This window comes from Salminus brasiliensis, chromosome 8 (genome assembly GCF_030463535.1).
Source record: "Salminus brasiliensis chromosome 8, fSalBra1.hap2, whole genome shotgun sequence".
Taxonomy (NCBI): domain Eukaryota; kingdom Metazoa; phylum Chordata; class Actinopteri; order Characiformes; family Bryconidae; genus Salminus; species Salminus brasiliensis.
Genome location: NC_132885.1, coordinates 19126692 through 19150490, shown reverse-complemented (window position 1 = coordinate 19150490; position 23799 = coordinate 19126692). Strand labels below are relative to the sequence as shown.

Below are 23799 nucleotides of genomic sequence, written 5' to 3'. Positions count from 1 at the left end.
CACCTGTGTTCTTCTAACTGTGTTTCTCGACCCAGCAAATCAACAATCTGTGGTAAACATAGTACACAATTTCTGTACTTAAGTGAATGTAGAGATACTCTTTGTAAAATAGCACAAAGTAAAAGCATTATGTTATAGTGTTATAGTACAGAAGCTATTCTACAGTGGGACAATATTGTGGAAAATGTAGTTTGTGCTGCAGAAAGTATTGGAATGAAAGGCAGTGTTTTAATAAAGGTCATATACCTGGAAACAGTAAGGTAAACAGTGAGAAAGGTTAATGCTGAACATCCAGCGACTTAACCTCAGTTGGAACCCCTTTCCTATTGGAGACCACTCGACCTCTCCTGAACTCCTCAGCTGTGAGGCAGGCTGCAAACCGAGGGCGGTAGGACCCGGCGGAAAAAGGGAGACCCCCTCGGCGGGAGCGCGCGCAGACTCCTCCTCGTCTCCGGTGTCAAACTTGACATCAGCCTCTGAGCCGAGAATGGTAAGTTGTGTCGGGATCGAAGCCTCACATCAGTGGCAGCTTCATGGAGTTATGTGCCTCGCGCTGCCCTCTGAACTGCCATCATGGACTGCAGCACTCTGATACTCTTCTTCTTCGTCTTCTCGCTCTTTTCCCGCGCCGACTTCACCCTTTATCCGTCCAATGAAGGTAAGGAGACGTTTGGGGGGCGAGACGCGAGGTGGGCTATTAGGGTGCGCTTCACCTCAGGTTATGGGTCCCGGACTCGGCGGCGCTCTGCATATGTGTGTGTGTGTGTGTGTGTGTGTGTACGGTGTTGTGGCTTTGTCGTTAAGGACGTCCTGACAGAACTGTGTGAGTGTGTTTGAGCCGAAGACCCCAGCCGTAGTTCTGTGGTGGTCTCCTCAGGAGTTACACGAGCGTCTGTCTTCAGACTAAGAAAGCGCGTGAACTGAAGGTGTTTAGTCTGTGAGGTGAAATCCAGCCACACTGGAGTTTAATCACAATATTGAGCATCGAATATTGATGATCGATTATGCATATAGCTAGGTCATTTTTGCGAGAGAGGGTTTGTTAACTTACACGAATGCAATAAAGTCATGACAACACCATATAGGCTACTGTGGCTGAACGCAGTGTTATTGTTTTGGGGATATCTGGTCTAATGCTCGGTTAATCCGGACTGCTTTGCTTTTACTCAGTTTACAGCGTGTTGCCCGTGTGCTCGAGGCTGCTGTCTCGCGCTCTGGACCGCGAGCGCATTTAATAACCGACACCCCACTCGGACCACTTTGCCGATCACCAGCCGCCGTTATTTCGACATGTCGCCTCAGTCCGTGTTTCTATGTCAGTGAAACGTTTTCTGCTACTCGAGCCGTGAAGCGGCGGCAGGTTTACTGGAGATCTCAGGCTGTGTCTCTGTGTGCTCTGAGGACTCCGCCGGAGCTCTGCGAGTTCATTTAGCTTTTAACAGAGTCGAGAGTAGCGCGGTTCACCTCACTGAACCCCACCAGAAACATCCCGGGTCCTCTTGTTTTAGACCCTCCAGGTTTCACTCGAACCGTTTATCGGATTTGTAAAAATATATATCGGTTTTTAATTTATAAATAACAATTGGAAATTATGTGTGCTACAAAAAATCACAAAGCCTGAAGGTAAATGTGGGCTAATGTAGAGATAGCTCAGCGCTCCAGAAACCTGAAACACTAAAACTACACTTTACAGACTTACTTTACTCAGTCTTACCAACTTTAACTTACCAGTTTTAATTAAGCCTCTTTCTCCATATTACACATTTGCACAATCTGCTGTTATATTTATAACAAATAATATATGTAATATAATAAATGCTAGACTACATTAGATTAAACAGCGGACAATAACTGATCATTAAAACAGTAAAGGAAACGTGTGTGTGTGTGTGTGTGTATATATATATATATAATACACCCAGTTGTTACTCATTTATATAACGATGGTGTTTTAATATTTTAGACTGTCTAATCGATCAGACTGACCTTTAGTGATCGACTAAAATAGTACAGCTAAACAATCCGGAGTTTCTGGAGTGAACTTTTCTAAGAGCTCTAGTCCACATGTGAGCAGTGTAACCTACTTTACTTTAGCATTAAAGTTTCAAAAAGTTTTAAAAACTTAAATTCCTTAATATTTCTTATATTTCAGAGTTGAGGCTGGTCTCTGTTTTTGTTGTTGTTGAAGGATTGTGCGTAAGTCAAACACTGACTGTGAATCTGAGCTTAAAAACATTATATTTAAGAATAATAATTATAAAGGCTTCATTAATTTATTCCTTCTGTCTGTCTGTCTGTCTCTCTGTCTCTCTGTCTGTCTGTCTCTCTGTCTGTCTGTCTTTCTGGCACTGCCCTGTTTACGCCTGACTCAAGGTATCCACATTAGCTAAGCTGGTCACTCCTCGGTCTTGCTCAGCCTGGCCTTGTCTTTCCTGTCATCAGGTGCTCTGTCGGTTGTTTTGAGGTGTTTTGGGTCTAAACTGCAGGTTGCTCACTTTAAGGGCCCCGGTCTCGCCAGTGAGGGTCAGTATAGAGCCGCACGCCTGCTTTAATCTCATTGAGCCCGAGGTGGTCTTCATCAGGTCTCCAGGAAGCGCGGAGAGCTTCATATACAGTTAAAGCGACGCTTTCTGACCCTAAACCATATGATAAACTCTGCAGATCACACTCTCCCTAACGGGGAAACTTGTAAATGCGTGTTTTCTGGCTGGATCTGAGTTCGGGGGCCAGTTAAAGATGATCTGTGTCTGATCAGGGTTTTGGAGGTGTTTAGCTGTAAGGCCCGTAATTTCCTGCCCCGTGTTTGAGTTTATGGTGAATTATAGTTCCTCTAGTTTATTCTTTTTCTGGTGTAGCTGTAAGGCTGGTCTACAGGTGGAAACGCGCTCTACTGACTTTTGAAGTTTTTTTTTTTTTAATCTGCAGATTTTTAACAAATGTTGACAGTAGAAAAGACCTAAAACCCAGCAGCTTCTAATGAGCATCAGTGGTGATTTATTAAGTGAGTAATTGCTGCTCTGTTTTCGGCGTGTTTGAGATTGATGGCATTTGTAGGAGTGGTGTGTGTGTGTGTGTGTGTGTGTGTGTGTGTGTGTTTGTGGTGCCATTGCGAGTGTTGTTGGTCTGTCGCTGGAAGTGTCCGAACCTCGGTCTGTCTGAAACAACACGTTAAAAGAGAGAGAGAGAGAGAGAGAGAGAGAGAGAGAGAGAGAGAGCCGTGGTAACTGTGAAACTTTTGCGCGACCCGGTTTTAATTAGCGTCGATTAAAGGCGCAGATTGAAGACTGAAGGTTTTATAGAGGACTGATTTTATAGAGGACTGATTTTATAGAGGACTGATTACATTAGAAAACTGGAACCGTTTTTTCAACTCGGGCAGTAAAAGACAGTAAAACCTGATTTTAGGCCCGATTAGAGGAGCAGACCTGCTCTCACACACACGGCTAATCCGAAGCTGAAGAGGAGAAACGCGGCCGGGAGCTTAACAACATTAGATATGCGACCATATCTAATGTAAAAAAGCAGTAAAATTACAAGCTAAAATAAGTGCAATTGATAAGTGCTTTAATCATGTTGGTTAGAAAAACAAACATCTTCCTTGTTTTAATTCTCTCACAGTGACTCTATTTGTGTGCCTGAAACCCGCGCGATGGACTATTACATTTCATAAGTTTCACAGTGCGAAGTTCTTGTCAGTCATCTGGGTTAAATGTACATTTATTTGATTGAGCTGATTTTGGTTTATTTTTGGTTTATTTACATGTGCGTTAGAAATAATCTGGACGTTTTCGGAAAGCTGGCTTCTTCACCGTGTAGGCCTGCTGTGATCTCGGCTGAAGCTCAAACCCTTCTCTCGTTTCCCCCTCTCCGTTTTTTTAGGTTTGCCTTGGGATTATTATAATATACCTATTACTGGATATTCAACCATTTATTTAGCAATTTCCACTTTTGCCCATATCTGCATTTTTGGCATCAATAGGCTTTGAATGGCAGATAATGCAATTTTTGGCTTAAATAGTTGAAAGGCTTGATCTTTACAGGCCTCCGTTTGAAGTTTATTGTATAAATGCTGGCAAATCTTCATAATTAGTTGCAGGACAATGGGTAGGTCTCCTGCCAGATTGATATTTTCCTTTATAATAAACAACACATGGGAGGAAAAAAGCGGGGACTCGTTTTGCTATCTTTTCTTTCATCTGGGCAGACTGCCTAGTGAAACATACTTCTGTTTAAAGAAGCAAATGAATTTTTCTGCCATTTAGCAGGTCCTGTGTAAGTCAAGCTCAGCTTGGGCAAACCTGCGGGACTAAAGTTTCAATCCTTATTTTCTCTTGCATATCTGAGCGTGTGTGGGTTAGCGTGTGTAAGGCAGCATTTGGCCCAATCGTATGCTACAACGCAAAGACAAATATTCCTTGCTCTAAGGCACCTAAAGCTTTGATTAAGATTATTTCCGAAGGCACACAGTTTGCTTGTGATGCACCGCCCTGACGGCTGGCCCTGACACTGGGCACCATATTTTTAGAGTTAGTGTCACTGTGGTTGTCATAGGCTGTGGAGGTGCATTAGGCTCCTACTGGGAAGGCCAGCGTTTTGTGAATGATGGTACCTTTCAGAGGTGCCGAAAATCTGCTTACACATGTGCTCATGGTAAAAATAGTGCATTCGGGGCCTGCAACGTGCTCAGGCCGGTTAGGAGCGTGTGGAGTGAGGCGGGCGCTTGGTGTAGGGAGCTGAGCGGAGAAAAAAAACACTGTGCAGTGGCTGGGACAGCAGACACACTGAGACACCGCTGAATTATTCATACTCCAGAGTTTAATACTTCATTACCAACAGGCCAATGTAGGTGGGACCTAGGATGATTGCATAGCCATATGTAAGAAGCTATTTTCTTTTACTTTTTAGATAGTTAGGAAGTTTAGGCAAAGTTTGCTTTCATAGCATTCAATTAGAACCTCTTTATGGTTACAGGCTTAGTTTAATGTCTGTTGTAAAACAAGAAACTATACGATTCTCTCCGTGTTGTTGTTGATCTCTCTTAATTACTAAATGGACTGTGGACTGTGTAAAACATGGCCTCTGAAAAGAACACATAACATGTCATAAATGTATTCAGCTTTTACTAGCATCATCCATCTGGAGATATTTTGCTGATATGAGATATGAGATATTATTTGTTTGTCTTGGAGAGGCCATGGGTGTTAGATGTTGGGAATTTGATGTGAAATTTGGAGATTGTCCAACGAACAGTGGGCTCGAGAGCTGACCAGCCGTAGGGGTGGGTCCGGCCTATAGGCTAAGGTGGGGGATCAGTGAAGGCTCTATGGGACACACACGCACACACCGAGCCGTCCTCTGCTCCTCTCTGAAATCCTTTGAAAAATAATCCCCAACTCCACCATGTGTCCCACACACTCACAATCAGCTTTTAATAAAGCCAGGCCTCAGCATGCCCCGTCCCCTTGGACTACGCTTCTGAGGTGTTACACCACCTGAGTCTACTGATTCCCATTTTAATTTAATAACAGATTTAATTAGCTACCTGAGAAGGGTGAAGGTCATGGAAAGCTGAGAAAAAGTCTTTCTCGTCCTTTGAGAGCCATATGGTTCTCTCTCAGCCTTTATACAGTAACTAACTGAATGTTAAGCACTTTTTTGTTTATAATAAATATACATTGCTGAACATATAAATTAGAAGATAGATAAATACTGTAAACACACAGGGGGTTAATGTCTTATTCTGGGCCGTCTTCGAGTAGTGAATGAAAACATTGTCTTCTCCTCCTCACTGCTGCTGACGTGTTCGATAAAGGTGCCTTGTGCTGATGAAAGGAAAACTATAGTTATTGGAGCAGGGATGATTTATCAGGAGAATGGATGCCCATGGGCAGTCTGTGGTTGTGATCCTAGATTATTGTCTCTCTCCTGTATTGATTTACCTGTTTTGCCTTGTGTTATTTGTTCCCATGGACAGGCAGAGGAACTGCTATTAATAAGCCCAGTTCCCGTACACAGGCAGGCCGTTATTGGGTCGAGAAGGACTGCCTGATGAAGCAACGCTGCTAGGTGGCTGGCTGGGTGGTGTCTCTTGCTGTGATTTCCTGCTCCTACAGCTGGAGAATTTGCTTTACGAATGGTAGCCATCTAATTTTCTCTTCTCAAATTCCCCCGGTCGGCTCAATTTGAGACGTTGGCTCGGCTCATTGAGAAATTTAAATTGGAACCAATGGGGCTGGTTGTGAGCTGCCATTATCTGACATAAGCAGATATCTTTATTACAGTTAATAGGAATCACTCTACTGTATGGGAACAGCCAGCTGTTTGGCTGTCTCTCAGGTGCGGCCCCTATTTGAGAGTTTTGCACAGGAATCTGATAATGGCCTCTCTCCCTTTAGGTTCAGATACACACAGTGTGCCAGGACAGAGCGGCACTGCTCTCTATCATTTTGTACAAGCCGAACTAGAGCGATGTCTTGTGTTTCAAAGTTTACGGTCTACGGCGCTTTAACTGAAAAAATGTTTATATGCAACAGATTTTTTTGATAAGTAAATTAACATGGTCCTTGCCGTTTGTCCGGTGTCTGTGCTCTTGTAGTTTGCCTGGACTGAATGTTTACTGGCCAGCGCGTCAGAGAGAGTGAGCTGCATAGTGATTAATCCCAGCCATGGGCGCCATGCTGAGTGCCCCACATGTCAGCTGTGATTATGCGTTTATTGTACATCGACGAAGCCTTTGTTCTCTTTGTGCCTGCAAGAGCTTCACTCAATCAAACAGTGCTGAAGCTGAGAAGAGCAAAAGACAGAGAGATGTCAAAAGCTTGTCAAGATGGTAGAATAAGGGTGCCTTTGTAGACACTCACCTCCTCGCTCCTATAGTGCACTATAGTGCTCATGATTTATACATCCACAAGGAGACAGCCATTTTGTCCTAGATTCACCCTCCTCTTTGAGGGCCCAATATTGCTTCCAGAGTTGCCCCCCCCCAAGGTACCCTCTAGTTTGCCTTCTGGTTTGTGGATAGAGTGAGAAATCAACGGCTTTCCGGACTTTAGCTTTACTCATTTACAAGCTGTAAAAGTAATTTTGTCTTTAAATATATGAATTAATCAATGTATTGTAGAGCATTATCTGCCAAATGGTAATATCACAACAGAAAAAAACGTTTCATGCAAGTTAATGTAATGGGATTTTGTTCAAAGTAGGGATGCAAGATGATATTGGGGCCATATTCTTTTTAATAAACACATCAGTGGTATTCAAGGATGTATTTATTAAACCCCATAAGAGCAGAGTGTCTAGATGATGGGCTACTCCTCTTTTTGATGTTTTGCTGCAATTATACAATTATACAAATAATTTTATACTTAACTGTAATTGTAGGTAGCTTCAGTGTTAACATTTCATAAATGTTTATTTATTGTTATTGATATTGATTAACATTCCTGCATCTTTGCATCCCTAATTCCGAGTTACATTATAATATTTATGTTATGATATATATTTACACAATGTGAAGGGCAGCTTGAAATATAATTTAAATAGTAGAAAATAAATCTAAATTAAAATATGTAAATAAATATATATGTAAATGAACAAATAAATAAAGATGTGGCTGTGAGGATATAGGAATATGGAGGTGATGTTCGTTAAAAAAAATATATAATTTATAAAAACCTGCATTCTAATATCCTGCAAAAGCCGCGTACATGATTTGGACTAGAGATAGACAGACACAGATCGTCATGTAGTGTGTCAAGAAAATCTGTGTTATAATCTTTTCAAGACATCAGAAATATTGGATTTCATTCGGCTGATGCTTGTCAGATAATAGAAGCCATTTGTGTTCTCCTTGCCTTGTTGATGATGCCTATCAGTGAAACAACACAAAGAAATGATGGGGAAGATATCGACATGTAAGACACCACCACCCACTGGCATCCTTATACCATCAGCAGGACAGGGATTGGAGCTGAATTGGCCTCCCGAGGTGGAGAACCTTTCTCAGTTACCCCGACGGCTGCACCAGCCTTCGCCATTTGGAGGATGAGTCCTGATCTGCTGAGAGGAGAGGCTTCCACTGTTTGTTTTATTTGATCGTGCCATGAGAGTAGTGCAGCTGAGTAAATACTCCGTTGGTCAGAACGGACACGTCTCATGGGGCACGGGTGGGAGGGTAATTGAGGCTAACAAGGGATAGATGCTCATTTGTCTTCTTTCTTTCTCTTTTCCTGCAGTTAACCTGTTGGATTCCAAAGCAAGCCAAGGGGAGCTGGGATGGATATCATATCCGTCACATGGGGTAAGTATATCAGTGTTAACACATACTCATGCTGCTCGGTGCGACAGGCTACAAATGAGATTGAGAAATGGTAACTGCAATTTACCAAATAATTTTAAATGTTTGTTTTCTGTTCTTATCATTTTTGTCATGTTTGTAATATGTTCTTTTATTGTGAGAAAATGAAATATGCTATAATTATTCTAAATAAACAGGGGGGAAGTAGTTAAGCACAAAGGGTGCTTACAGTAGATATATCTACAGCATTTATGCCCAAAAATAACATTTAATAAATGACCCAAACACACACACACACACAAATGGCTAGCCCTTAAGGCACGGAGAAAGTCTCCAGACTAATTTATTTCTGTTGTCAAAGCCCGAAGGTCACAGTGTCCGGTAATGGCTGTGTTTATTTGTTTTACTATGAATTGGCCTCATGGGCTCCTCAAATCAGCAATTCTTACAACTTTATTAAGTGTTAAAATTACTTGTTGGCAGTTGCTTAAGGTAATCCAGTAATTTGCTCCATATAGCTGCCAAATCTGGTTTCCTCTTGCTCTTTTTATTGTTGGCACTATAAAATATGAAACGTAAGTTTAGTGTGCAGGAAAAATGGTAGACTAAAACGAAGGGGAAAATTAACCCTGTGTTTAGGATGATGTATGTAGGTGTTTAATGTAAGAAAAAAATAATTGTTACTGATACATACAAATATCAATTAGCAAGAAATACAAGCAGACTTTCTGTTTTGCAAGCGCACAGTTAATCTTTATACCAGTCATAAAGGTGAATGGGAGATGAATGATAGGTTATTGTGGTAAATGTGAAAATATTGTGATTTAGTTTGTATGTGCCTTTGTCAGGACTGGTGAAAGACTATGCAGAAGATCAAGTCCTCAAGGTGAATTATCTGTAATTACTTATGACTTTTACCTAGTTTAGAGCGATAAGCATTTTGCCCTGAGAGCTCTGCCCTCAAAAATGATTTCAAATAATGTGCCGGCACAGCGCTGACACTGATGGATGGGCCTACCGGCTTCTGCCGGTGTAAGCACAAATCGGAGCGGTTAAAGCAAATTAAGAGCTAAACCCATCGGACGCTCCCTGCGTGGCCGCCTGCTCAGATAAGGACAGTAAATATAAATCGGCTCGGCGCAGACAGCTCTTTAAACATACAGCACTGTTTATTATGGCCTCTCCAAATTGCATCAGGCCTCAGCCTGGGATTCATTACTCCCGGCAGCTGGATTACTCTGTGTTTGCGCCATGATTACCCAGTGCACCGCGATAGGCCGTGCCTAACTGTGCGTGAGGCTCTCCTTTGGCCTAGTGGAAATCGTCTGTGCTGGGAAGTGAAGGGATATAGATTAGAGCTTGATTATCTGTTGTAGATTAGGGATTTGAAACGCCTCATCGCTGTGTATTGGGCATCCTAATACTGGCCCGCCTCTAGAAGGGAAAAACGCCACGTACAGCCTCAGTAGCATGCCTTTAGCTTTGTTTTTATATACTCATAAATTTCTTGAATAAATTATGGAATTTTTCTCAAGCAATGGTGGACATTTTGGATTGCGGACAAGAAATCTTTTGAGGTCTAAGGAAATGTGGATGGACTGAGATTTTTGGCTGCATACGTGAACAGGCTTTATGGTAAAAGAACAACACCGCAAACTCCTAGCTAATCTTTGCAAATTAGATTCTACTTTGTTTCAAAACTGAACGGCACGGCTTCACAGACGTTTCTGTGTACAGAGAAAACAGTATCCCCTTTCCATTTTTTTTGAAAGTTTGAAATAATGAGTAACTCTATAATCTGCTAGAAGCTCAAGACCCGGCCACTCCAGAATGTCCCGCCTGCTGCTCTGCGGCCTGATACAGTGAGACAAACTAGGCAGTGAACTGCGATTCTCGTATTGCATTTCTCAACTCCCTTTATAATTTTTCTTCTCAGTCCCCCACTGCCCACAGCCCCGGAAAGACAATAGTGTCAACCAAGTACTCAAACTCATTTAGGAGGTCCAGTGCTCATAACAGATTTCTTCTGCGCTCTGAAAGAAAAACAGAAAGGTGTCCAGCTGTACAGAGTGCAAAGAAAAGCCGCTGTATAAACTGGGATTAGCACATCATATGGCCATAGTGGGGTAAATGGGCAGTGCACAATGTGTTATGGTTCCACAGTCGTAAAGCGGTGATGAAAAGGCACTGACGGATAGGTTGCAGTTGTCACCATAGCGTAGCATAGGAAATTTTAGCTGGAGAAGCATTTGTAGTCATTTCTACTGTTTCCAGGCTTGGTGTGAGAATGACAAGCTGTACATAAGTTACAACAAACCCACTTTATATAGTGGCAGAAAATGAACTGAAAGAGAAATGGGTTTTGTATTTTTCATTTTATTCTGTGAGGCTGTCTTCAAAATCTAATTAGATATGCATTAATGCCATTGCCAGCATTCATTTTTGAGCCCTCTGCGTTGATGGAGAGTCACAAAGTTTGGTTTTTAAAGTTTCACAAGGTTACTGGCTGCCCCATATTGCATATCCAAGTTTACTTCTCCTGGTAGATCTATATTATACCCATATGCATATCTACCCCTTTTACTCTTCAGTGCCCTCTGTGGCATGTCAGCACTCAGGCATGTAATGGAGATCTTGGAAGCAAAATGGGCTCTAATTTTGTCCTCACTTGCATTACAATGAAGAGGGCAGGATTTGATGGAGAGAATTTTGTCCTGTGTGTGTATACAGGAAATGTGCATGTGATACCAGGAGAAAGCAGCCGTAAATGTCAATCTTCTCTAACTAATGCAATTCCATTGTAATACGAGAAAGAGGAGGATTATAATTTTATTACATATCTCTGAAACATAAGCTCTCCTCCACTTTGTCCACTAGTGCCAGGGAATCTATTAGGCGAAAGTATTTACCAGTTGGCCTGTCTTCACAGTGAGCGTACACACAGGGGGAGTTTGGCCACAGCCCTGCCAAATGCACCAACTGCTGATTTCCACGTTTCCCTGTTGCTTTCCTCGCTGGAGGGAGATTACTGTTGTAAAGTGATATTTAGAGAAACCTACAGTCATCTTCACTCTGCCTGTCGAGCGTTAAGTTGCAAAGCAGAGAGATGATGTCTCCTGCTGTGGGATAGAGACATACAGACAGTGTGTCCAGTGGTAGTTTGATGCTCTGAGAGTTCATCATCAATCTCCGAGGAACAGGTAAAGGAATTATCCAGGCTGAAGACGCGGTGAGAACTCTGTTGAACTCAGCAGTACACTTTAAAAAGGGTGCTACAGTAGGAGGGCCTGTGCCATGATGATGTCATACGTGGCAGCAGACAGTTCATGTAATATGCTATTCTCAAGTGTGTGATCTACACATCATATATGACATTTCATTTGCTTTGGCAGCCATGGTCTAAGCACAGTCATTCTTTGCAATATGATAATGTACTGCAGCCCAAGCACCTGGATTTCATTTGGGGCATCAGCTACAATGTTGAGCACAACTTGGCAATTCACAAAATACCTCATGCAATGAAAGTAACTTAGACAAATCACCACCTGAACTTTCCAATGATATATTTCACTTCACAGTGTAGTTGTCCACTTGGAAATTCATAAACACGTGATATTAAGAAGAGTTTTCATTCATCTGTGGTCTTAACACCTCATTTGGATCTCCAAATTGAACAAACTGCACTTTACCATACAAGCCTGTCAGCCAGGAAAACTGTTGCTGCTGTTTCAAAGAAAGGGTTTTGCTCTCAGTCTTGAGTTCTATCCACAGAACTCAGAAATAAAGAACATCTGGCATTAAACACAATAATTAGTGGAGTTCAGTCCTCCATATAAGATACGCATAACATCATATCTGGCATGCAAAAGTTTGGACATCCCTGGCCAAAATTGATTTTCCTGTGAATATCTAAGTGCATAAAGGATTACCAGATTTCCAATATTTCAAACAAGACTGCTTTTAAATATTTCATTTTTTAAGAATCAGAGTCCTGAAGCAAATCTTTGTCTGTTAAAGTAACAATATTTAGCAATTACACATTAATCATCACCTTAAAATCATTGTGAAGCTCTTTTGATTGCTGACTGCAGTATTTAACTTGAAGTGAAGCAGACAGGATAACGCTCCTGAGAACTGCATAACGTTGTGTACCCAAATCATATTTGTGTAAAATCTAGTAACATTACTCTACTACGTCAGTTTACATGCTTCCTTCACTTTTAGTGATGATTCTGTCTCTCAGCTACCAAAAAAGTGCCCTTTGCTCAATGAGATAATTATGCTTTCTTATACTGTATTTCCACTTGCTTTTTGGGCATCAATTATTTTCTTTTGAGTAATAGTGATCTGCATAGAGAAGCCCATGACTGCTGATTGTTGGAGCAAAGTTTAAAGAGTCAGAGTATTTATAAATCTCTGACATGTGTGTTATGTGTCCTTTCCTGACGATGATCGTGGACAAGCCAAAGCTCTGACTTCTTAATCAAGAGCTTTTGTTTGAGCTTTTGTTTAAAGTGAACTTTTCTGAAAAGACAGCTGTATAATGCATGACGTGTTTTTACATTTCTGTATTTAATCAGTGCCTAAAACATACAGTATGGCCATCATGAGAAACCTGTGATAAAAAATGATGCATATAAATTTTCAAGAGTTCCTCTAAGCTGTTGTGACCAAGCATGTGTGGAAATAAAACTGTCTTCAAACTCTTTCGTGGGTGTTTCATTAACCGCTGCCACAGATGAAACACAAATAGGCAATTCTTCAGTCTGAGGGCACACTTGTTCTGCCTGGTAATGAACAGCTCATGGCCGCTAAAGAGAGCGTGCTTAACTCGGCCAAGAGCTTTTATAAACTTCAGCCTGAAAGAAAGACAGACAGTGTTCTATTATTGTAATAGGAAACACAGTTTCTCAGTTCATCATTTATTCTACCTTGTGTATGTTAAACCTGAGGGCCACATGATTCTGGCTGCAGTGTGATTATGGACGCCATACATGACCAAACACGCTGTGCAGCAGCGAGTGTTCTAAGTGGCAGGGCCTATTCATTATGTTTCACATTAATTATTCAGAAAGAGGAACATTTTTATTTGAGGCCATTCATTTTAACTTAATGTCACTGTTGTTGGACTAACAAATGATCCTATCTTTGTGTTTCTATTTTTATAGGCTAGTGTTTCATTGAAACTCAGATGTCATTGGTTTCATTGATGTGTCCTTCAGCTGGCTAACGATGCTCCCTTTCTCTTTTCCCAGTGGGAGGAGATCAGTGGAGTGGATGAGCACTACACACCTATCCGGACTTTCCAGGTGTGCAATGTGATGGAGTATAGCCAGAACAACTGGCTGAGGACCAACTGGATCCCTCGCAATTCTGCCCAGAAGATCTATGTGGAGCTCAAGTTCACCTTGAGAGACTGCAACAGTATCCCCCTTGTGCTGGGGACATGCAAAGAGACCTTTAACTTGCACTACCTGGAGACGGATGAGGACCAGGGCAGTAAGTTCCGTGAGCACCAGTTCTCTAAAATAGACACCATCGCAGCCGATGAGAGCTTTACTCAGATGGACTTGGGTGATCGCATCCTTAAACTCAACACAGAAGTGCGAGAGGTGGGTCCGGTCACCAAGAAAGGCTTTTACCTGGCCTTCCAGGATGTGGGGGCCTGTGTGGCCCTGGTGTCTGTTCGAGTATACTTTAAGAAATGCCCTTTTACAGTGAGGAACCTGGCCATGTTCCCCGACACGGTGCCCATGGACACTCAGTCATTAGTAGAAGTGAGGGGCTCTTGCGTCAACAACTCCAAGGAAGAGGACACACCCAAAATGTACTGTAGCACAGAGGGAGAATGGCTGGTACCCATTGGGAGATGTCTGTGTAACATTGGTTACGAGGACCGGGGAGTTACCTGTCAAGGTATAGTCTCTTCTCCTCTCACTCTCTTTTCCCCATGCAGTGCCTTTCATTTCACGGCCCATTTTCTCCCTTTCATCAGTGTGTAATGTACTAGCACCAATACTGTGGACAAGGCTGTAAATGGGACACCAGAATCTATTGCTGGAATTCCATTCATTTCAATTCATTTGTTTATTCTACTCATTTACTCATTGTCTGCAACATCAAACTGAGGTTGGCTGTTTAGCTGAGAATGTAAATGTTTCTAAACTCCTGGGAGAGGTGAATTTGTCCTCTGCTTGGAGAGCAAAAAGCCCCCCCTCCTTCACAGAGATACAGACACACCTCTGATCTGTCAGCCATTGCGGGTGTGTGCTTGGGAGAGGGGAACATGAGTGCTCTGTCCAGCAGTCAGGGAATAGATCTGTGGTGCAGGCGTCCACAAAGAGCAGCTTGAAGTAGTTAAGCTCGTGAAACACTTCTCTGTATCACCTCGTCAGGAGACACACAGAATGGATATGTGTTTGGCATTCAAGACAGCAGGGTGGGAGGTGTCTTTGTGTGTGCGTGTGTTTGTGTGTGTTTTCTGGGGGTTTTCCTAAATGTACTCTGCACTGTGTTGGTTTTGTGAATGCAATCTAGGGATTAGGAAGGGTAATGTTTCATGTTCCTGTACAGGTTTGGAAACAGATGTGTATGGCTAGTGTTTTGTGTGCCACTTTACATCGGCAGATTAAGTAAGAATGTTCAAGTTTGGATGGAGAAGTTCATTATAGGCAGAGGCGTTTTAAAGTATGTGTACTAAGCCGTATATTTTGGCTGGCATGTATAATTGTGAGAGAAGCTGTGGTTGAGAGGGCTGATAATAAATTGGCTGGCAGCTGGCTTGCCAGAGACTCAGCCCTGTCTGTGGTATTATTTGAGTTAAGCCGTCTCCCAAGAGAAATCACTACAGCTCATGAAGTGCTCTGTGTGCCTCTTCTCTGCTCCAACTGGGCCCTGAGATGTTTGGGATTTTTGGTATGTTGTTTTGTACTCCACAGTACTCATGGATATGCGAGTATCGATGATTGGAAGCCATTCGTTTTGAAGAGTGTATGTACATGTGTGAGCCTGCCTTGGAAATAGAGATATGGAATAGTATATGTGGAACAGCTGCTGAAGGGGCTATGAGCATGTTTTGATCAAGGGCCTGTCTGAAACACACTAACTCCCATATGTGATAAGAAAATGATGAGATTTGTGGCTCCCATCTCGCACTGCCAATCCAGCATACTGTTGCTCTTTAGCTGGATGTTGTAAAAGTGTTTTTCTCATTAGTGCAGTGCGGTACTTGACCAGAACAACTTTTACTGTTATTGTGCATGTAATTGATGGATAGGAATTGGGTTATAGAAGGACATGAACTCAGATCTGTTGCTTTTTAGAACCATGGACTGAGATCTGGCAATTTTAAGGACCATGAACTCAGATCTGGCACATTTAAGGACCATGAATCTGGCCCTTTTTTAATTGCTGTCTCATATTGAGAGTTTATATACTTTAACTAAATGGCTTCTGTATCATCACGTTTGGAACAAAACATCCTACCTCCAAAATAGCTTTACAGGAAAAGCTTCACAGGACAATTGTTAGCTTTTAATGTACATTAATGCCCTGCAATTGTGGACCATTTTTACTAGCCTATGCATTAGGACATTTTCACACAATATGAAGGTCAAAAAGAAAAAAAAAAAAACTAGAAGCATTCGTTCCATTAGCATTGAAAAATAAATACTGATTTTAGATGAAGTACATTGTTGCTTTCACACAAAAACTTTGAATCTCCTAAATAGAAACTTCACAGGAGAAAGAAAAAACTTTCCTTACAGAGTAAACAGTTTTATTGCAGAATTTCAAAGCATTTCTATTGGTCCATATATTATGACATTGTCACAAAATGTAAAGAACAATTACTTGATTTAACTAATGTCAAAAAGTGCAAAAATGAAGACGGCAAGGATTTGTGCAACAACATGTGGTACATGGTCAGTAAAACTAGACTGCCTTATGATAAAATCTGTATATGCTATAACATATCAGGATTTTATTTGTAAAGGCTATAAAATATCTACATTTTATCTTTATATGTTCTAAAATATCTGCATATCATTAGTATATGCTATAAAAGATCATCATTTAATTGGTATATGCTAAAAATATCTGCATTTTGTCTGTGAAGGCTATAAAATATCTTTAATTTATATACATATGCTATAACATCTGCATTTGTATCTGTATAAGCTATATAGTATTTGCATTTTATCTAGATAAGCTATACAGTATTTGCAGTTATCTTATTTTATATTATTTATTTGATTTATTGAATTATCACTGTCAGCAGGTATGTGTGATATCAGATATTGCCATTGAGTTATCATTTTGGTGCATCCCTTAATGTAATATTAAATTAACATTACTAGTTATTGACTTCAGAAAGTTAGTCAGTTTGAATTCAGTGCAATCAATATTTTTGTATATTGTAGTAATTGTATATATTCAGTGTACTCAATTTTCTAATGTCAGAATGCTTCATAATCATTAAAGCAGTGTGATAACTTACACTATAATAATAAATAAATCCAGTAAATGTCCATGTTATTATTATTATTATTATTATTATTATTAACAATTATACTATTTTTAAGAAGTTAGTATATGCTTTGAATGATAATTATGTATTGTTGTTATGTTTTAGACATATTTTATGTTTAGACTTATCCATTTTTATAATTAATGTAAAAATATTTATGAAAATACTATAAACAATATATTATTCTAACTGTAAATAATTATTGCTAATAATATACAACTATTATTGAGAAGTATTTTCACACAGTTTTTAGTGTGGACTTTTTTTTCAAACCTTTTCAAACCTATTATTCATCAAATGCAAATCATATGAAACACATGCATTTTTTTTCCTTTCTCATTTTACTCTGTGAGTGGAGTGAACTGTAGGAGCAGCCAAAATGACTCTTCCAGTGAAACTAAATACAAATGCTGATGTCTGAAGCCTGACCATACATTTCAAATAGTTGTGCGTGGTCATGCATTTTTGCTGGCCAGTATTCTAGCCTGTGGTTTGGCAAGAGCCTGATGCCTCTGAAGGTGACTGCTTCAAACTATTTATCAATCCCAACACCCATTTGTGGCGTGTAGAAACAGGCGCCTGACAAGTGATTCATTGTGTTACTTTGATGTGCGTGATGAAGACAAGACAAGCAGAGTCAGTCAGTGAGTGAGTGAATGAATGAGTGAGTGAGTTATATGGAGTGAGTGAATAAATGAATGAACAGGTAAATGAGTAAATGTGTGAAAAAGTGGACGATGGGACAAATCCTTTTGTGATTTATAGTAGTTATATTGTCTGAAGTAATCCAGTAATTGGAGCCTTGTGCAGCATCCTCCTGATCACTGATTGTGAGGGATTGCAGCAGTTCTTGGATTAAGCTCGTCATTTACAGTGTTCTACTATTTGTGTGGAGTTTCTGTGAATGTTTGGATGTGTTTGACAATCTCTTATTAGTTTCAGCACTGGCTAATGGACACTAATAAGGGCTTGTATTACCGCACTGTGACAGCTGCACCTCCGTCCTCATAGCCACATTTGTAGGGGAAGGGCCTAACGCAGAGATCACTCTGCAGGCCTGCTGTGTTAACGGATTGATTACTGCAGGGAGCCTGAGTGTCGCTCTGTTCGATATTTTGAGGTGTGTAGACCTCCATTTCAACACTCTGACTGGGGATCTGAGTCATAAGGGCCGCTTTGACACAGCAGTGAAGAACTGTTTTTCTGTACTAAGCACATGCAAGGTATAGGGTTTAAGTCTGCACCTAATGTGTACACTGTACCAGATGTCATCTCAACATGTGTGTGTGTGAGAGAAGGAGAGAGTCAGAGAGAGAGAGAAAGAGAGAGAGAGAGAGACTTCACACTGGTAAAATGAAAGGTTACTTTGATTATTAGCATCATGAGAGAAATTAACCTGGAGGCGAGCCTTAACTGGATTTTCAGTTGTTCATTGTTCAGCAGGAAGGAGTTGTACCCTACAGCATTAACCCTATAACAGTGTGAAAACGTTTCACCTCACTTTGAACCTAAAACCCTCGATCGTTTGCTTTCAGTCTGACTTTAGCCTTAATGCCAGAGCAAAGGTGCACTCAGAGAAAGTCGCCGGGTGACGTGAAAGCATGACCTGTTATCATAACGAAACAGAGCGCACGAACTGTCCAAGATGTGTGTGAAATTCTTTTAACCATAATTTGATCTTAAAACAGCAAATAAAAGGAGTATGTGATCCGGATGTGTGTGCGCTTGCAGGGCTTCCCATGTTCGCAGCTGCCACAGGGCTCCTTTGGGAGTCGCAATGGTTTACATTCCTCCTGGATTTACCGGGATATACAATCCTCACGCTTGCTATCCCTGATTAGTTATCAGATCTTATTAATGCTGCCGAAGAAAGCGCAATGGGTTATTTTAACAAGCTCTTAAAGCCCTGCTGGATGAAAGGTGCTGGGTCGGAGGACTGCGCTTAATGCACACTGACACTATTCTTACTTCTCAAGGAGATTTGAGCACTGATCTTGTTTGTGTGATGCACTGTCTCAGGCTTCTGGCCCTGCTTTACTTCTATTGTTTGCCTTCATCTGTGAGGAGATGAGAAGTTCTCCTTACATTAAAGTAAAGACTGAAAGGATGATATCTTCAAACTGTGTGCTTCAAAATGTGTCCATTCAGCAGAAGCAGTTCTACTTTAGATGTTCATTTTTTGAACATGAGAAATGAGTTGCTTCACTGAGAACTCTTAATAGATTTCTACGTGAGAGTTCTACTTTGGGGACTGGTGATTTTCTGTGATAATGACGGTGAGTTTTGTAATGCCTAGAGCCTGCTCAGGAGGAGGCTGTGTTTGCTCGCCTTGGTTTGTTTCATATTAGAGGAGCTCATTAATTCTCACATGCTGATTGTTAAGTCCTGAACTCCCCGGGCGCTCGGTTTGACTAGTTTTATGCTCAGCGCAGCGGACACAATTAATGATGCACCAAAGCAAAATAAAACTCTGGGTCCTCCGTAAAGAGCTTGGCCTCCTTCCCCAACCCCCTCCATGCCCACGACCTTTGAGTCGTGATTGATATTCATTCAGACATATTCTCATTTTGCGCAGTTATGAGCACCAGTCATAAAAGTGTAACCAATAGTGACAGTAGTAATACCCCAAGCAGAATTAGGCTAAAGGATCCTCAGTGGAGAGTGTGTTCAGAGCAGAAGGCCAGAGTGTCTGTCGTTTTTTCCATCTTTGAGTCTCCACTGATGCTCTGTGAGGTGGTTGGAGTGGCGGTGCTCAGCCCCAGTGGCTGATGGTCCTGGCTGGAGAATCAAAGGCCGTCTTTTGCGTGCCTAGGCGTCGATCACATGCCACGTGTTTTCTATCACTCTCCGCCCTCTCTCTAAATGCTTTTCCCTCTGTTCCCTCTCAGACAAGCTTGCAGCGTTCATGTATGTTGTCAAGACATCACTACATGTCATCCCACTGCTGACGGTCCACATCATTACTCCTAAACAATGGCAAAGCCTTGGAATGGCCAAAGTGCTCCCACATGGAATGAAAAACGGTGTGTGAGATGTTCTGCTTATTGAGGTTGCAGAGCTTCCAGGGCTTCATCCTCATCCAGAGCTCTGCTGGGGCTATTTGCAATAATGAGAAGCCCAAACGGGGCTTCTGACCAGGCCTGTTTTTGCTCAACGTTGAGGGACAAATATTCACTTAACTTTATTAGGGAATGCACTGGTTACTGTTACTTTCAAAGAAGGGGACTCTTGTACAGACAGAACTGCTACAAATCAGCTAGATCTCTGCTTCCTGTATGTTTTTGATTAACACGTCGATTGAGGGATTAGATAGAAAGCAGAATTTGAGTGGATTTAACTGGAATCTGTAAGAACACATGTTACATGTTAAACACAGGCTATTGGCTTCACTGACTGTCTAAGTACTGGTTTGTTTTCTGTTCAGACTATGTTGGTTGCCATAACACTTAGTCTCACCCTCACAATAAATCATCTTCGGAAGTTCGGCTCGTGACTGAAAGATTATATGTGTGTAGTTGTGAGTGCCGTATACCAGAACTGGAATAAGCATAGCTTCCTGGCCATGTGATAAAGAGTGACTGCCTCTAAAGCTTGTTTATATTGTGCATATTCTTCAGAAACAGCTCTCCGGATTATGATCTCCTGCTTTTGGAACAAGAGGCCAAAAGCAGAGCGCAGAGTGCTATCATTTATGCTGACCCACTAAAGAAGCACAGATTGCCACAAAAGTAAGTTTCTGTGATTTGAGTTTGGTTGCTGAGCTGGCTTGCGCAGCTCAGGGTTTGTGTTGTATTGCTTTGTTGTATGAACTCAGACCTGATCCAATCTCCCCTGACCCACGAATGTTGAATTTGCTGGCATTTAGCTGGAGTCAGGGAGGAGATAGAGTGTGTGTGAGAGCGTGTGCTAGAGGGAGCAGTGGCTAGGTTTTAGGGTTTACTCACTTCACAGTCACTATGCCTCCTCTGGCTTTTTCTGCCCCAGTAGGCCCAGGCTGAATTAGTCAGGCTTTGACTCATGGCCTTGGACTGCAGGGCAGGTTATTTGTGTCTCTACTTCGTATGGTAATTGTTTGACACCTTTGCAGGACACACTGCCTACTCATACATCAGGCTGGTGACTTTGTTCTTTAGAGTGCAGTTATTGCCAGGTTTGCTTTGGGCCTTTTATGCTGGAATTATCCTTCATAAACTGGGGTCAGGTCCCAGATGGAAGCCATTATTGTACCTCTGACTCATTGCATTTGGTTTTTCTATCAATTTAAAGTTAGGGGACACTCACTCCCCGAGTATTTTTCTAGCTGCTTTTCCACCGACCCCAAAGCATTTTCCACCATAAAGAATATGGCTTGACATTTTCCATGGGCAAATTGAAGTGAGATTATTTCAGGATGGACTCGCTGTAAGGCTTTGAAATCCAAACTGGTCAAGGCAAGAATAATTCTTTAATTCTGTTAGCAATGTGATTTCCATAGATGATATCAAGACAAGGGGAATATGATGATTTTTGTTTATTTGGGTCAGTCATGTTTCCCATGTAACCCAGTTACAAAACTGAAAGAGTCTTGTTATGGTGTGAAAAGTTCAATTTAATCCCCACAAATAAATCAATTCAGCAGTGAGTTATTTATTTTCTGTGGTCTTTGTGGGCTTCTGCATTTTCTTGATGCTTCCAAGTAAACACCCAAGGAGATATTTGACTTTTGAAAATCTCATCATTCCACTTTATATAACAAAAACTAATTAAATCTGAGAAACCCCCACAGCACATGCATCAGCTAAGGGGGATTCTTGTGGGAAAGGCTCAGTCTAAATAACAGTGTGAGTTCACAAACACTGCATTTTTCATCGAAGACGCCACTCTCAAAACCTGACCTAGGAATTAATTATGGTGAAGAGAACCTAGCAGCACAGTGGGTGCTATGGGTGGAGTGTCTGGGCCTCTGCTTTGGGTCCCGGCACTGTCTCCAGGGTTTGCCAGGCTGAGTCTTTTCACCTCATCAAAAGCGTGTTTGCTTTTCCAACTGTTCCTTCATCGCCTCACCTTCCACATCTTCAGAACAAGTTTCGGAGAGGAATGGGCCGGGATAGCGCGCTCTTTCTGAGGCGGGCCTGGTGTTTTTTTACTTCAAAGATGGTAACCACAGGCCTAGGAATGCGAGCCCCAGGCTGCAGATGCAAGCACTGGATTGGGCTGTTTATTTGGGATGGACCCCCGGTGGTGGATGGGACGTGGGCTGGAGGGGGGTGTGACTGTGATCGATGAGCGCAGTGCTAGCCTGACAGCAGGACAAGGCCTCTCTGACAGCCAGTGTTGCAGGCCCACTTCAGGCCCAACCAACTCCCCACCCCCCCCTCACTTGCTCTGCGCAGGGGGAAGTGGACCATTCACTAGTGCAAACACAATGGTGGTCTCTTTCAGCACTGCATGTCTGCTTTTTCACTGAATTCATATTTCACATTTGACAGGAATGTTGTTAATTAACTCCACTTAGGCTGGTATGCTCCTCTATTGCTCTCACATGTTTGAAGAATGGTAAGTTGATGTTGTTCGGCTAAAAGACGAGCGGAGCAAGGAACATCAGAGACTTCACATTCAGTGTGTGTTGTGAAATGCACAACTTCAAATAGAGGGCAAATCCGAGCACTCTGTCCTCTAAATTCCTCCACCATCATAACCCTAGCTTGACACTTCTCCTAGTGAGGGAGGCTATTTTAAAACAATATGAGGCCAGGCTGGTATTTGTATGTTAGACCTTCCGCTCTAAGACCATCCACTTTGTCATTTGGACTGCCTGGATTCCCCCTGGCCCTTCTGTAGGACGCACGCTGACCGAGCTGGAGTCCTTGACCTTGCACTTTGAAGTCGGCGCTGGGATTGTTTTGCTTGTCTCAAGCGTTTCATCTTCATCAAGGCGGTAGGTGGTAGGATTGTAAGCTCTCTGCTGTGATTTGTTTCCACAGCGCTGTAGAAAACACTATCTGCTTAGGCAGGACACTGTTGTAAATCAGAGAGGAGGGAATGATGTTAGTGCTGTTGCTATAGCATTAACCCTGCCATCGCTCTGTCTCTCATTAACCCTTAATTTGTACTCCCATTTATAATCGAGGCATGATTCAAAAGCTGCACTGAGTGTCTATGCAACACAAAACACATACTATTATTTTAATATGAATTATTGTTAGTATATTATCTTGCAAAGTAATCACAATGCCTTCATCATTTATACTGTGGGGTGTGTGAGGAAAATGCTTAATAGCATTAAGCTATTGTTTTGCAAGTGTTTGTTTATTCTTTTGTAAATGAGTACATGGTGTGTTTTTGTGGCTGTGTCCCATGGGCCCCCACACATACTTTTTTCTATATCTGCTTCTCGCTAAGCCCCCTGGGATAGCTCCCAGTGTCCATGTGATTAAGTGGGCATGCTGTGCCCCGATCAACAACTGTGAGCTGGAAGGCTCCAAGCAACAGAGATTCTCTGAATATCTGAACACCCTCTCCAAGACTGTTCTTTTCAGTAGGTGAGTGCAGTAATGATCTTCTTACTGTGTATTGGGTTTTTGGAGAAATACAATATGAATGCAGAAAGAATAATAATAGTAGTGGGCAGCTTCCTCGTCTATGTTGCTGGGAAACCTGGAGTATGGAGGATTTTCCACCCTGTTCCCTCTTTTTGTTATTCTAATGGCCTTTACTTTTGCTGAACATTATGTTACATGAGATTGTTACATTGGCAACACAGAGTAAGTTCTCAGTCATGTGCCCAGATGTTTTTTTTTTTTCTTCATGGTTTCAGGTCAAACATGGCAGTCACAGGAGAAAAACTCCACTATAAGAAGGAATGCAGGACTAGGCCCGGTCCAAGAGTGTCCGAGAGTGAGAGAGAGCATGAGAGAGAGAAAGAAAGACAGAGAGAGCAAAACTGAGATCAGTATCAAGGAGACAACAAGACCCAGCTATTCACATTGGGTTTTGG

The 23799-nt window shown here is 41.8% G+C and overlaps 1 protein-coding gene across 3 annotated transcripts in view; it reads left to right on the top strand.

The window, feature by feature from the left end:
- The first annotated feature begins 488 nt into the window (after positions 1–488).
- The window catches only part of epha3 (eph receptor A3), an 87815-nt gene continuing 64504 nt past the window's right edge, over positions 489–23799 (top strand). For all 3 annotated transcript variants that reach the window (XR_011980023.1, XM_072685991.1, XM_072685992.1), the window contains exons 1-3: positions 489–658; positions 8235–8299; positions 13552–14212. Coding sequence is in view for 2 of the 3 variants with exons in the window: in XM_072685991.1 (XP_072542092.1) it covers positions 574–658; positions 8235–8299; positions 13552–14212 (811 nt within the window). In the remaining variant the exon portion in view is untranslated. The remainder of the gene's footprint in view (positions 659–8234; positions 8300–13551; positions 14213–23799) is intronic.